At 35.5% G+C, this 15396-nt stretch overlaps 1 protein-coding gene across 1 annotated transcript; it reads left to right on the top strand.

Annotated features, from left to right (window-relative positions):
• The first annotated feature begins 16 nt into the window (after positions 1-16).
• On the top strand, positions 17-3643 carry LOC145132207 (GDSL esterase/lipase LTL1-like). The gene is made up of 5 exons (XM_079066920.1): positions 17-301; positions 1253-1380; positions 1676-1918; positions 2019-2271; positions 3289-3643. Exons 1-5 carry the CDS (start codon positions 52-54, stop codon positions 3519-3521), a joined length of 1107 nt encoding a protein of 368 aa, XP_078923046.1. The 5' UTR covers positions 17-51; the 3' UTR covers positions 3522-3643.
• The last annotated feature ends 11753 nt before the right edge of the window (positions 3644-15396 follow it).

Here is a 15396-nt window from a genome sequence, read left to right as displayed (position 1 = left end):
CTCTTCGTATTACTACTTACGATATACACAAAAAGATAATACATAATACAGATGTCTTTTATAACACTTGCTACCATTCTTGTTTTTGTCTTCCCTTATGTCGTTTTTGCAACCACAAGTAGCACCGATGTTGATGCTCCTAAGGCATTCTTTGTATTTGGTGACTCGTTGGTAGATAATGGAAACAACAATTTCTTGATCACATCTGCACGGGCTGATTCACCTCCTTATGGGATTGATTATCCCTCTCATCGTCCAACTGGCCGTTTCTCTAATGGCAAAAACATCCCTGATATTATAGGTTGATCACCTCTAACTAGTTCCTCGTTTTTTGTTTCTGATTTTATCTCAAAAGCTTTTTGTAGATGTGTAGTATTTTTTGAATTAACATTTGCTTCTAAATTGTTTTAGTTTTTAATCTATGTTTATATTATATTCTGAATATTTTTATGAACGAGCAAACCAACATATAAAGAAACTTAGACTTAGTCTTTGTTTATATGTTACCAATGTTACTTCCTGTTTGCTATTAAAAGCTTGTGAATTTTTACGAGTCATTTTTAACACTATTTATATATAAAAAAAATTAAATTGCGACCTTTTAATACTTTAGATGAAAGAAGTATGGTGATTTATTTATTATATTATTCTATTTATTTTTTTCCATTTTACCATTGTAATTTTCAAGAAATATAAATTATTGCAATACAATCAAAATACAAATAATTTTCCACTGTTGTAATTGGATAAATTCTTGAAAATATAATATTAAAATAAGAAAATGATTAAAAAAATACAATACTATTATTGTTAGTTTTTTTTGAAAAAATATTACAACTAACGAAAAATATACTAAAGTACTTCTAAATTATTTCACTTATATCGATATTGGGACTTGAACTCTTGACTTCAAGGAGGAAGGGCAATATCGGATTTTACTGGGCTAGAAGCCCTTTGGTAAATATTACAACTTAATAAAAATGATTGAAAACTACATTATTCTAATAGAACATATAATCATACACAAATAAATGTAATGGAATACATCATTTTTTTTTTCATAAACAATAATTTGTACATTAAAATATTATAATGAACAATTCTATAAAATATAAATTTTTGTATAATCACTTTTCAAATGTAATACCACCTGTGGTCCCTCAATTTTGTCTTTCAGACTTTCAATTTATAGTTTTCCCGATTTCATCAATTAAGTTCCAGTTTTAATTATAATATCGTGTGATTTTCTCAGGAGAACATATCGGGGTGGATCCGCTATTACCGTACTTGGATCCAAATCTCACCGGCAAAAAGTTGCTTAACGGTGCCAACTTTGCTTCTGCAGGGATTGGACTTCTTAATGATACAGGAATCCAATTTGTAAGTTGACTTTTTGCTTCACTTGATTTTCTAATATTGTTATTTTCAAAGTCAAGGATGGAAAGCATCTAAATATAAAGGCTCAGGACAAAATCTATAGATCACTTTGAAATATAGGGGCACCTGAAACCCTTTTCTCCTTTGATGTTCTTTTAAAAACTATCTTTAAAATAGCTAGCTATAATAAGTTGGTTAATTGTAATTCAATCATATTCATATAACTTGTAGTAGGCCTAAGTCCTAACAATGTCGCATTATTGGTTTAATAGTAAAGTAACTTTAAGATTCTTGATAGGTGAACATAATTCGGATGCCTTACCAATTGGCTTTGTTTGAAAGATACCAAGAACGAGTAGCTGCTTTAATCGGTACAGAGAAAACCAAAAAGCTTGTTAATGAGGCTATCGTTTTGATCACATGTGGTGGCAACGATTTTGTGAACAACTACTATCTGGTGCCAAATTCATTCCGATCGCTTCAATATAAACTCCCAGATTATGTCCGATTACTTGTCACAGAATACCAAAAGATTTTAATGGTAATATATAATACTCTCCGCCAATCCATGTCATTTTATAAATCAGTGTACGAAAAAGTGAGATTAATTAATATTAATTTGGATTAAAATATGTTCTCAGAGGCTTTACGAATTGGGAGCTCGAAAGGTACTAGTGACAGCGACTGGACCATTGGGTTGTGCACCATCCATAATTGCGGTGCGAAGCCAGAAAGGAGAATGTGCAAAGGAGCTGCAACAGGCTGCGAACCTGTTTAACCCGCAGGTCACGGCAATGATCAGTTTGCTGAATAAGAAATTGGGCAAGGATATCTTTATCTCTGTTGAAGCACATCATATATACCTCGATTTCATCAACAAACCAAAAACTTTTGGTAATTTCATTTTCCTCATACATGGATTCTTTTGCATATTTATTAAAACTCCTTCCTATCTCAAAATAGGAGTAGTTGCCAAAACATTTATATTACATCGTTCCAAAAAGTTATATTTTAATGTTATCGAACACTTTAGTTTAGTAATCTCAAGGGGAGTCCGGGGACAATGCCCATGGTGGGGTTTTAAGAGGTATCACCCCTGGTAACACTCCAACTCCAAATGACTTCCAAATTTAACGGGTATATCAATTTGTAAATTTTCCAGCCAAAACCAACTGATGCATCACTTTTCCCACTAAAACCAACGGTAGCAAACCTATATTTATAGGTTTTCGGTTTCTCACTCAAAGATGATATTTTTCCCTAAAATTTTTCTGTGAATTCTGTCTCAAAAACATAGAACCATCCTGTATTTTCTAGTTTGCTTGAATTGGAGAATGGAGATTGTGATTTTTTGGATCAGTCATAAATCTTGTTTTGTGCAAATTGCAAGATTTTTTGAACTATCCTAAATCTTGTTTTTTGGATTGGAGAGAGTGATTCTTGAATTGGAGAGTGATTTTTTGAACTATCCTAAATCTTGTTTTTTGGATTGGAGAGAGTGATTCTTGAATTGGAGAGTGATTTTTTGAACTATCCTAATTTTTTTTTTTTTTTTTTTTGTTGAGAGTGCGATATATTAATAGGGTGGAAGTTACAAATTAAGAAAAGTTTAAATACACGATCCTAAATATCCAACATATTTTGGTCATAGGATAAAACATATACATATATTTTATCTTAAATGCAAATTGTTGCAGAAAAAGAAAAAAAAATAATAAAACATTATTATATAAGCATATATTTAACCAGACAAGAGGCCTATGGACCGCTTACATTTAATGTATTAACTGGATACCACCAACCACGAGGTTAAATGTGATTCAATTATTGTACAAAATACTAGTGACTATGAAACTATGTAAGCGAACATCCAAAATATATAACAACATAAAGATTTGTATTGATGTGCAGGATTTGAGGTGGTCAACAAAGCATGTTGTGGACAAGGACCGTATAATGGGCTGGGTTTGTGCACCGCGTTTTCCAACTTGTGTCCCAACAGGAACGCATATGTGTACTGGGACGGTTACCACCCATCCGAAAGGGCAAGCCGTCTCATTGTGCAAGAAATATTCAACGGTTCCAAATACGTGAACCCCATGAACCTAAGCACCTTTATGGCAATGGACTCGATGAAAGTATAATGGTGATATTCTAGCTAAAATATGTTACTTTTACTCGTACAAAAAAAAATACGGGTGTATTTATGTTTTCTTATCAAAACAAATAAATATTAAAATATATCATATGTGGCAAAATATTTCTATATGGCATTGATTATATTTAATGATGTCATCATTAGTTTTAACATATATCTTATCTTTTTTTTTTTTCCGAACGTAACATATATCTTATCTAACTAGGTTAATATCCCGTGGAATCCACGATGATAAAATAAAACAATATTTTAATAACCGTTAATCCTTTGTGGGTGAAGAATGTGTGTTTAGATCTAAACGTGTTGACATCCCTGTTTGTGGTTGCTAGCTACAACCATCGTTTGACGAGACAAAACGGACGAAAACTTCTTGTTTTTCTCTTGCTTTTTATCACGATGTCGATGAAACATCGTTAGGACAACAAGCAGCAAACTTATTTTCACTGTGCTTCACTAAGGCGGGTTCTAGTCATATAGCTCGGTTATTGTTTCACAAAATGCCGCATACAAAAATACTAATACAAAATAAGATAAGGTTGTATGTAGTATAAAGATTCACATGTAGAATATTAAACGGTTGTTAGTGTTTATTTATATAAAATAAACTTTTGATATTCCACTTCACGAACATATGTTGATGTTTACTTATTCATTAAAAGTAAATTAACATGAATACTTGTAGCGGATTACAAGTATGAGTATCTCATAAATCATATCGGTAACATTTTTGGTTATGTTCTTGCACAAACTTTTCCGTACAAGTATTTTACGTTTTATAAAAATTTCTTTTTATAAAACTCACAGAATAAAAACCTATAGAACTCACCAACAATTTTTGTTGACGTACTTTTAAAAATATGTATTCTCATGTAACTAAGAAGTCGGTGGTAGGACATCAGTTCTAAGGAAATTATATTTCCTCTCTTTTGTGATAAACTTGACATGTTTTATATAATCATTGTGTGTTTGAATTATGATGATGTAATTTGTGACATCCACATTTTCACGGTCAGAAAAGACCGAGTTTGTTTATGCTTTATAAAAATCAGAATACCTCTTTTAATAAAAATGTTGCGAAATTTATTCCCAGTAAAACATGATAAATACGTTATCAAGACATTTCCGAAGAAAAGTATTTTTATTCATTTTAAAACATTTGGGATGTCATCATCAATACAGAAACATAAGCATAAACAGAACTTACATTCATTATCACTAGTGATTTATATCTCCTTAATCTTTCAGTGTAATGTGACTTCATATCAACACCTGTGATATAAATAAACTGAGTGGGTCAGGTTGGGAAACCTGGTGAGTACATAGGGTTTTCAACCCACAATAATATAATTATTATGTTTAATCATCAAACAATCAATCAACCCAATTACCCATCCCCATTATCTTATTTACTATTAAGGATCTACCCTAAGAATCAGCTATTTCTCGTTCATTCATTCCTAAGGATTATCCTAAGGAATAGGCACGAAATCCATCGTTGCTAATGACACATCTGTCAAGCACAACTGCTAATATTATCACTTAGGCACATCTGCCAGAATTGTGACATTCTTTATGGGGCGCATCTGCCGGTATAGTCCTTTAGGTGCATCTGCCAGGGTTATCTCGTTTATTGACAGTATCATTTTCGAGAGTCCACTCGCAATACAGGTCAATGGGTTTTTAAAGTACACCGGTGAACACATCGTTAACAACACCTACAGGTTGCGAGCCTGCTAGTGTTCCACTGGACTATCTAGAATAGTCTGTGGTTGTCATCCATACTCTGCTAGATGACGGGGCCAACATTTGGAAAAAGGCTTCTCACATCGTCTACCTCTCACCCTTACCTCATGGTCTATATTACCTCTCAACTTATCGTCAAACTCATATTTCATCTACCCATGTTTTACCCAACATATTATGTAGATATAAATACATATACAGTTTAAATCATATAAATGTATAAAATCGTTCATCCAGCATAGATAGCAAATATACAGGTAATATGCACACATAACAACACGTAGTTTATATAAAATATTTCATATCTATGTGTAAGATAAAAGTAACTATGCACTCACTTGATAATGTGGTGACTCGGTACTTGGACAGCGCTTCGTTTACTTTAAAATAATTTCCTTCGACGAAACCTAGTATTATTACCACTAGATTTTAGTCTAATATTTACCGTGACTAATTATTAGTCTTATTATTATTATTATTATTATTATTATTATTATTATTATTATTATTATTATTATATAAGCGTTTAAACAATACTTTCCAACCACTATGTACAAACAGGGGCCAGACATAAAACACCGGAGGGCAGGACCATTTTGGCATATAGCACTTCTGAAATCCAACAACCCTATGCGGCCCTTTAAACCAGATTCCCCGTACCGCGAGTAGTTAAAAAGATATTATAACGACACTTATATAAGTCATAATAATAGCTCAAATATTTATTATAAGTTCATAATAACAATACTAATTTTAAATATAAGTTATATTAAAATAGGTAAGCATAACTTACTTACAAGGGGGTTTTAGCTAGGAGTCGGGCTTTACAGGGGCAGAACTTCGTCGCTGAATCTTTCTAAGAAAGATTCGTGCAGCGCTTCAGCGCTCACCTTACTATACTAAAACTACAGAAAGAGAAGTCGAATCACGAGGGACCGAAATGCTCGGGGGATAAGAAGAGAAAGACTCTTGAATCAAGAGAATGGTGCAAGAAATATGAGAGCCCAAGCCTCTTATTTATAGTAATTGAATTTACAAAAACTACCATCCATAATTACTTAATGACCTTATAGTTATATAAACGACTAAACACCCATTCATAATATTATTTTAAATAGATTTAACGATATTTGTACTAAACTAATGTCGAAAGTACTCAATACTAGTCTTATAATAACCGCATCGTCGATACATTTCTGATGATATATATATATATATATATATATATATATATATATATATATATATATATATATATATATATATATATATGTGTGTGTGTGTGTGTGTGTGTGTACGTATATATGATTTATACTTTATTTTAATACGTAAATATGCTATTATAATTTGTAACTCGTTCATACGAACTCCATTTTTGACGTTCTTTATATCCACGCATTGGTATTTACGAGTACTACAACTTTCATTTAGACGTCGTCAGCTAATTCTCATTCTATCTCAGATTTACAAAACTGTATCAAATTTATCGCGCTCGAAGAGTAGGGACCAAGTTTCGTCCATATCTTTAACATACGAGCTATACTCTCGACATTCTTTATATCCACACATAGGTAAAAACAAGATCTAAAACTTTCATTTAGACTCTGTCGGCTAATTCTCGACCGATCTTAGATTTAACAGTAGGAGGAAATTATATTGTTAAATGTCTGCGTAAAATTCATAACTTCTACATACGGACTCCGTTTCCATCTTTCTTTTTACCGTTGAGTTACTATTAATGAGATCTTCAGCTCCCATTTAGGTCGCGTAGGCCAAAAACCGCTTGAACTAAAATTCGAGTTTCGGGCCGTGCACTGCTATGCCAAATCTTATAAAACTCATAACTTCCTCATACGAAGTCAGATTTGAGCGTTCTTTTTTTGTATGTTCTCGGTTTAACGCATACTAAAAATTTCATTTAGATCACTAAGGCTAAAAAGTCTTCTACCGTAAATTCACTATTTACGTCTCCTGGTGCCGTGCCGGTTTTGCCGTAAAACTGCGACGGGCCATAACTTCTTCGTTATAACTCGGATTTCGGCATTCTTTATATGTACGGAACCCTTGTAATATATACTACAACTTGGTTAATATTAATCCTTCTAAATAATCTTTATCAAAAACTGATTTTTGATGCTCATCGTCTCTAAATTGACTAGCCCGGATCTGCGGACGTTACAATTATCTCCCCCTTAGGATGATTACGTCCCGGAATCAATAACAAAACAGGGCTGTATAATGAATCCGTACGTTATCTCTTTATCCTAGGTAATAATCGTAACTTCCATGTTCCTTCGAATGAGTATCTAAATCTTGGACTTCTCGACTGCAGGCGGTGCTCGATCTTGCATTTGCTCCCTATCTCACGTTAGACTCCAAATTATGACCTTCAAGTCCCAATCTCGATCCTCACTGGATACGAACTTAAGATAAGTTTTTTTTACTACAATGGAACGATGTGTCATATTCTAATGACCTATCATCGTATGTTGCAGCGCTTAGACTCAGGTCTCTTAGAGTCTTCCAGAACAGACTATACTTTCGTTCATGTTCTAATCTCATCTTAAAAGGTAGCATTTCTAGCTACAAGCAACTTTTCGCGATACCTCTATTGATCGCTTTTTATTTCAATCTTCCGTCTTAAGTCAGATGCTACATCGAACTTGATTCTCTGAACCACATAACATACTCAGCGTAGTCGGACTCAATTTGATATGACCACTAGGGTCGAAATAACAACCATCTTCTTAGTCATTACCGAACCGATGGTAACGACATACTTGAATAAAACGAAATCAATTACTAGCTCCTTGGTAACCTTGTGACTTTCCCCGATCCAAGCGTGAGTCATGTGCTTCCGGTAGTATAGGCCTCTACTACCATTCATACCTACTCATACTCGTCCCAAGTATTGTCTCGCAGTTCTCCAAGTCATTATCACAAAATCAATTTTAACACATACAAATGTGTCCAAACAATCATAGAATTTTCCCTAGACTCTACTAGGACCTCTTCCACGCGTATCTTCAATCATTAATTCTGCTTCAACTCGGTTGGTGGTGGAAATGTCATACGATGGGATAACTTCATGGATTATACCAAAAATCTTTCTTTCTGCTAATCGAAAGTGTACTTCTCCCGTACTAGACATATTATTTATTAGATGCATTCTAAAGGCAAAAATATCACTCTTACGATATCTTCCGATAGGTATCATTCACTATCGTAAGCCTTCTCATTTTCTCCATTTGCTCAGTCTGCTATGAGTCCTTATCATGACATTCTATACACCAAGGCAGGCGTTCGGTGTATCGAGACGAGAATAAAGATAGAGGAAGTTTTAGACGCGTATTCCTCCTTATTACTTTGAAAAATTACATGTCAGTTCTAATATCATAATTAAACGTTTAGAAATATGAACACACAAAGTTTCCAGATCCGGTCGGCAACAGACCATAGATCCGATCAAACGATAGCATCATAAAGCATCACAAATCATTTAGCACATAAAAGCAATTTAGACATTTTCCCTAAATGAGCTAGTGACCGTGTCTATTTAGGTGTACTTCCTAAAATATATTAGACACACTCATCACGATCATCGCTTAGCATTCTAAGTTTAAGTCTAGAAATAAATCCTTATTCCTAGTTCGCTTAAACTAATGCTCTGATACCAACTGTGACATCCCCATTTTCACGGCCAGAAAAGACCGATTTTGTTTATGCTTTATAAAAATCAGAGTACCTCTTTTAATAAAAATGTTGCGGAATTTGTTCCCAGTAAAACATGATAAATGCGTTATCAAGGCATTTCCGAAGAAAAATATTTTTATTCATTTTAAAACATTTGGGATGTCATCGTCAATACAAAAACATAAGCATAAACAGAACTTACATTCATTATCACTAGTGATTTATATCTCCTTAATCTCTCAGTGTAATGTGACTTCATATCAACACTTGTGCTATAAATAAACTGAGTGGGTCAGGTTGGGAAACCTGGTGAGTACATAGGGTTTTCAACCCACAATAATATAATTATTATGTTTAATCATCAAACAATCAATCAACCCAATTACCCATCCCCATTATCTTATTTACTATTAAGGATCTACCCTAAGAATCAGCTATTTCTCGTTCATTCATTCCTAAGGATTATCCTAAGGAATAGGCACGAAATCCATCGTTGCTAATGACACATCTGTCAAGCACAACTGCTAATATTATCACTTAGGCGCATCTGCCAGAATTATGACATTCTTTATGGGGCGCATCTGCCGGTATAGTTCTTTAGGCGCATCTGCCAGGGTTATCTCGTTTATTGACAGTATCATTTTCGAGAGTCCACTCGCAATATAGGTCAATGGGTTTTTAGAGTACACCGGTGAACACATCGTTAACAACACCTACAGGTTGCGAGTCTGCTAGTGTTCCACCGGACTGTCTAGAATAGTCCGTGGTTGTCATCCATACTCTGCTAGATGATGGGGTCAGCATTTGGAAAAAGGCTTCTCACATCGCCCACCTCTCACCCTTACCTCATGGTCTATATTACCTCCCAACTTATCGTCCAACTCATATTTCATCTACCCATGTTTTACCCAACAGATTATGTAGATATAAATACATATACAGTTTAAATCATATAAAACTTGTATAAAATCGTTCATCCAGCATAGATAGCAAGTATACAGGTAATATGCACACATAGCACGTAGTTTATATAAAATACTTCATATCTATGTGTAAGATGAAAGTAACTATGCACTCACTTGATAATGTGGTGACTCGGTACTTGGACAGCGCTTCGTTTACTTTAAAATAATTTCCTTCGACGAAACCTAGTATTATTACCACTAGATTTTAGTCTAATATTTACCGTGACTAATTATTAGTCTTATTATTATTATTATTATTATTATTATTATTATTATTATTATTATTATTGTTGTTATTATTATATAAGCGTTTAAACAATATTTTCCAACCACTATGTACAGACAGGGGCCAGACATAAAACACCGGAGGGCAGGACCATTTTGGCATATAGCACTTCTGAAATCCAACAACCCTATGCGGCCCTTTAAACCAGATTCCCCGTACCGCGAGTAGTTAAAAAGATATTATAACGACACTTATATAAGTCATAATAATAGCTCAAATATTTATTATAAGTTCATAATAACAATACTAATTTTAAATATAAGCTATATTAAAATAGGTAAGCATAACTTACTTATAAGGGGTTTTAGCTAGGAGTCGGGCTCTATAGGGGCAGAACTTCGTCGCTGAATCTTTCTAAGAAAGATTCGTGCAGCGCTTCAGCGCTCACCTTACTATACTAAAACTACAGAAAGAGAAGTCGAATCACGAGGGACCGAAATGCTCAGGGGATAAGAAGAGAAAGACTCTTGAATCAAGAGAATGACGCAAGAAATATGAGAGCCCAAGCCTCTTATTTATAGTAATTGAATTTACAAAAACTACCATCCATAATTACTTAATGACCTTATAGTTATATAAACGACTAAACATCCCTTCATAATATTATTTTAAATAGATTTAAAAATATTTGTACTAAACTAATGTCGAAAGTACTCAACACTAGTCTTATAATAACCGCATCGTCGATACCTTTCTAATGATATATACATTTGTATATATATGTGTACGTATATATGATTTATACTTTATTTTAATACGTAAATATGCTATTATAATTTGTAACTCGTTCATACGAACTCCATTTTTGACGTTCTTTATATCCACGCATTTGTATTTACGAGTACTACCACTTTCATTTAGACGTCGTCAGCTAATTCTCATTCTATCTCAGATTTACAAAACTGTATCAAATTTATCGCGCTCGAAGAGTAGGGACCAAGTTTCGTCCATATCTTTAACATACGAGCTCTACTCTCGACATTATTTATATCCACGCGTATGTAAAAACAAGATCTAAAACTTTCATTTAGACTCTGTCGGCTAATTTTCGACCGATCTTAAATTTAATAGTAGGAGAAGATTATACTGTTAAATGTCCGCGTAAAATTCATAACTTCTACATACGGACTCCGTTTTCATCTGTCTTTTTACCGTTGAGTTCCTATTAATGAGATCTTCAACTCTCATTTAGGTCGCGTAGGTCAAAAACCGCTCGAACTAAAATTCGAGTTTCGGGTCGTGCACTGCTATGCCAAATCTTATAAAATTCATAACTTCCTCATACAAAGTCAGATTTGGGCGTTCTTTTTTTTGTATGTTCTCGGTTTAACGTATACTAAAAATCATTTAGATCACTAAGGCTAAAAAGTCTTCTACCGTAAATTCACTATTTACGTCTCCTAGTACCGTGCCGGTTTTGCCGTAAAACTTCGACGGGCCATAACTTCTTCGTTATAACTCGGATTTCGACATTCTTTATATGTACAGAACCCTTGTAACATATACTACAACTTGGTTAAGATTAATCCTTCTAAATAATCTTCAATCAAAAACTCATTTTTGATGTTCATCGTCTCTAAATTGACTAGTCCGGATCTGCAGGCGTTACATAATTTCGTTTCCAAACTTAAAAGTCTATAATATATTGATTTAAGTATGTTAAATATTCAATATTTGTGGTTTACTGTGATCTAATTGTCACATCGCAACCCAACGTTTCCGCCGTCGGTCGGGGTGTGACATAAATATATTTGTCGGGTTATTATTTGTATAAACTTTAAGAATAATGACATAATTTATGTCGACAACACCAAGAACATATTGAAGTTTCCATAGATTGTGACAACCCTCTTAGTCACTCCCTTAGTTTAGCAATAAACTTCTTGATCCAGAATGCTTCTTGAGTTATCTCTAATGCAGGACTCTAGTGAGACTATGCAACCATGTTATGCTTAGATCTATACCAATCCACCACTCTTACATTCATGATGAATACATATCCTAACTGGATCAAGAATCACGTTGATATGTTGGGAAGTTCACATCGATGTAACACTATTAGCTTAGCTTCTTATCAAAATCTCTATAAACTAATAACAAATATTTAGTTCTTCATAAGTATTTAATAATGTTCCTTGCAACAATGAAATGACTTTCACCTATATTTTGGTGATATATGCTAGTCATTTGGTTTAGTACATAGTGTCACTACAAGTGTAACACCTCAAATCCCAAGTATTAACATTTTGACCCCTTATCAAGAGAATTATTTGCAAAGTTGGTCCCATGTGGCATTTAAATGAAATTCGGAACTCGATCACATATGTTGGGCGTACGTGGCATAGACTCAAACCCTAGTTTTTAGGGTTTGGATCCTATTTAAACATCCTTAACCCATTAATGTCTCTTCATTCTTCAGCCTCCACCTCCATCTTTGACAATAGCTAACCCTAATCCATTTTTAAGCATCCTTGAATATGGATGAGCAAAGGAACTGACCCGGCTGGAACCGGCCCGAACCGGACCCGGCCCAGGAACCGTGTAACACCCATAAAATTCGAGCAAATTTAAAACTTTTTAAATCATTTAAAACCACTCAGTTATTACAATTTGTTTTCAAAATAGTTTAAACATCAGAGTTCCCAGAAATCGTATTCATCAATCGAGGAAGTGTACGGTCACGCCTTCGCCTTCCCGCGGTCATCCGCTGAATTTGAAACAATAAATTGAAACTGTAAGCCCGAAAGCTTAGTGAGTTACCCCAAAATACCCATACACACAAAAGTAAACATACAATAACAAACAGCATACTATGGGTCCAATCATCCATCGGGATGGAATACCCCAGGCCCTCAACCATCGAGTTGGAATGCCAACATATCGTAACACATATACAAATAATCAACATGTACCAGGTCTACATCTTTACAGACTGGATTACCCCTGGGCCCACAGTGTGAGTCTGGATTGCCTTCCGGGCCCACATCTCACATCTGGATTGCCATCGAGCCCACAGTACGAGTCTCCCTTAGCTCTTATCTGGAATGCTCCCGTGTTTGTTGGTTACCGCACGGAGCAGTTTCACCTCAACCCATCCCACATAATATGTCGATATACAACACAACTAATGCGCATACAGATAACCACATCATACTACAGGCAAGGTTCTAAATAACGTGAGGCGTGGCTTGGCGGCCAGGTAAAAGTTAAGCCATGACAAGCCTTGGCGAGCCATGGAGTTTTTCAAGGTCGTGACTATTTTATATATATTAAAAGAGATAAATCATATAATTATTGATTTTTATCAAGTATATCAAGTTTTTAGAAGAGTTATATTAGTATTTAATATAAAAAGTTAACAAAAACTCAAGTATTTTAGGCCCGATAAAAAAAATCAAAAAAAAAACCAAAAAATATTCGCGCCTTGAAAAAAACTCGCGCCATATCGCGATAAGGCGCGCCTTGCCACATTATTTGGGCGCCACGCTTAACAAACCCGCCTTGGACGTTTTCGTAACGGCTAAACCACGCCTCGCGCCATGGCACGCCTTGAGGCGCGCCATGGCGCGTTTTTTAGAACCATGACTACAGGTAGTCCTACAGATCTACCTAACTGGCATAACAACTAGCATGCAGACAGTCATACCAACTATAGGTCACTAAGCATAACCACATCCGATCTACCAGGGTACCGATCTAACAGATCATACTAGCATATAACCATCGTATCTACCAGGATACCGATCTAACAGATCATACCAGCATATAACCATCCTATCTACCAGGATACCGAGCTAACATATCATACTAGCATATAACCATCCTATGTACCAGGATACCGAGCTAACATATCACAACAGTAATGATCCCAATAACAAAACAAAGGGTCGGCCTTGGTGCCTTAGACCCTTGAGTACAGTGAGGATAACTCACCTCGCAATGTCGATCTGAACTGAAGAATCAAACTCCCGAATCGCTATCTCACCGGAAATCCCGAACTATCACATAATAAATACCAAGTCATTACACAACATAACAATCTTGACTAAGGATCCACACAATCCATCATGTCCATTCTCTTTATTGGGACAAGGCCTAATGCCAAGTTCATAACCTTGAAAGTCCTTATGCAAAGCCCATTATTGGCCCAATTTACCAAATTGGGCCCAACTCCCTAATTGGGCCAAATTCCAAGATCCATTATCAAAACTTGACCCAAAACATAATATTCATAAGGTCCAGCAAAGGCCCAAATCCAACTAGTCCAAAAACAACCCAAAACCCGAAGCCCAATTGCCAAAGGCCCAACAGAGGACGTATGCGGGGCGTACTCCTCTGGTACGCGGGGCATACTCGTCCAGATGTTGACCACCATCGGGGTGGTTGACCCAGTACGCTGGGCGTACCGGATTTATGCTGGCGTACGCGGGGTTTCACCAAAACCCTAATAAGTGCTTAATAGCTTAAGCATTCAAGCCCAAACTCCAGATCCATCGATCAAATGTGCCATAGGACTATAAATTCTCGAACTTTATCACTTTGGATGTCCATAAAGTTCTTAACACATGGTCTTAACCCATTAAGACCTTCCTACTTCATGCATGAGACAAATCTAGCTATTGGGACACCATTTTTATCACTTAGGACCTCTTCTAAGGTCTGAAAGGACAACTCATTTCGTCCAAATCATAACATGAACCATTTTGGGACTTTTGGGAGAAGAATGCTTCCATAAAGCTAAAATGACTAGATCTATCTCATACAAGTATTAAGTTCCAAGCTTTTTACCTTCTGGAGCTCCCAAAACAGATGATGAACCAAGATCTACAAGCCAATCTCCCCTCCTTGGCTCCTTGATGCAAAAGCTCCTTCTTGAAAGCACCAAAAACACACTTATAAGCTCAAGAAGGATCACTAGGAGGCTAGGGTTCTCTCAAGGCGGCTGGGGGAGGTGTGGAGGCTGAAAGAGATGGGAGGGAATGGTCCATAAGGTGCTTAAATACTCTATAAACCCTAAAAGTTAGGGTTTCATCCTGGCACACGTATGCCCAGCATACACATGCATACACCCAGCGTACTAGGGCGTGCCCTAGTACGCTTAGCGTACCACATGTACGCCCGACGTACTACTTAAGTTTCCAAACTTACCATTTTGCCACTAGGGCCTCCTTTTG

This window comes from Lactuca virosa, chromosome 8 (assembly GCF_052849685.1).
Source record: "Lactuca virosa cultivar CGN04683 chromosome 8, Lactuca_virosa_CGN04683_v6, whole genome shotgun sequence".
In the NCBI taxonomy this organism is placed as follows: domain Eukaryota; kingdom Viridiplantae; phylum Streptophyta; class Magnoliopsida; order Asterales; family Asteraceae; genus Lactuca; species Lactuca virosa.
This window is presented reverse-complemented; position numbering and strand designations above follow the sequence as displayed.

What these genes read in the sequence shown, in the direction of transcription:
- LOC145132207 (XM_079066920.1), top strand. Translation starts at nt 52, where the DNA reads ATGTCTTTTATAACACTTGCTACCATTCTTGTTTTTGTCTTCCCTTAT. An exon ending in AATACCAAAAGATTTTAATG is followed by an intron (nt 1,919 to 2,018) that starts GTAATATATAAT and finishes ATATGTTCTCAG; the next exon opens with AGGCTTTACGAATTGGGAGC. An exon ending in CAACAAACCAAAAACTTTTG is followed by an intron (nt 2,272 to 3,288) that starts GTAATTTCATTT and finishes ATTGATGTGCAG; the next exon opens with GATTTGAGGTGGTCAACAAA.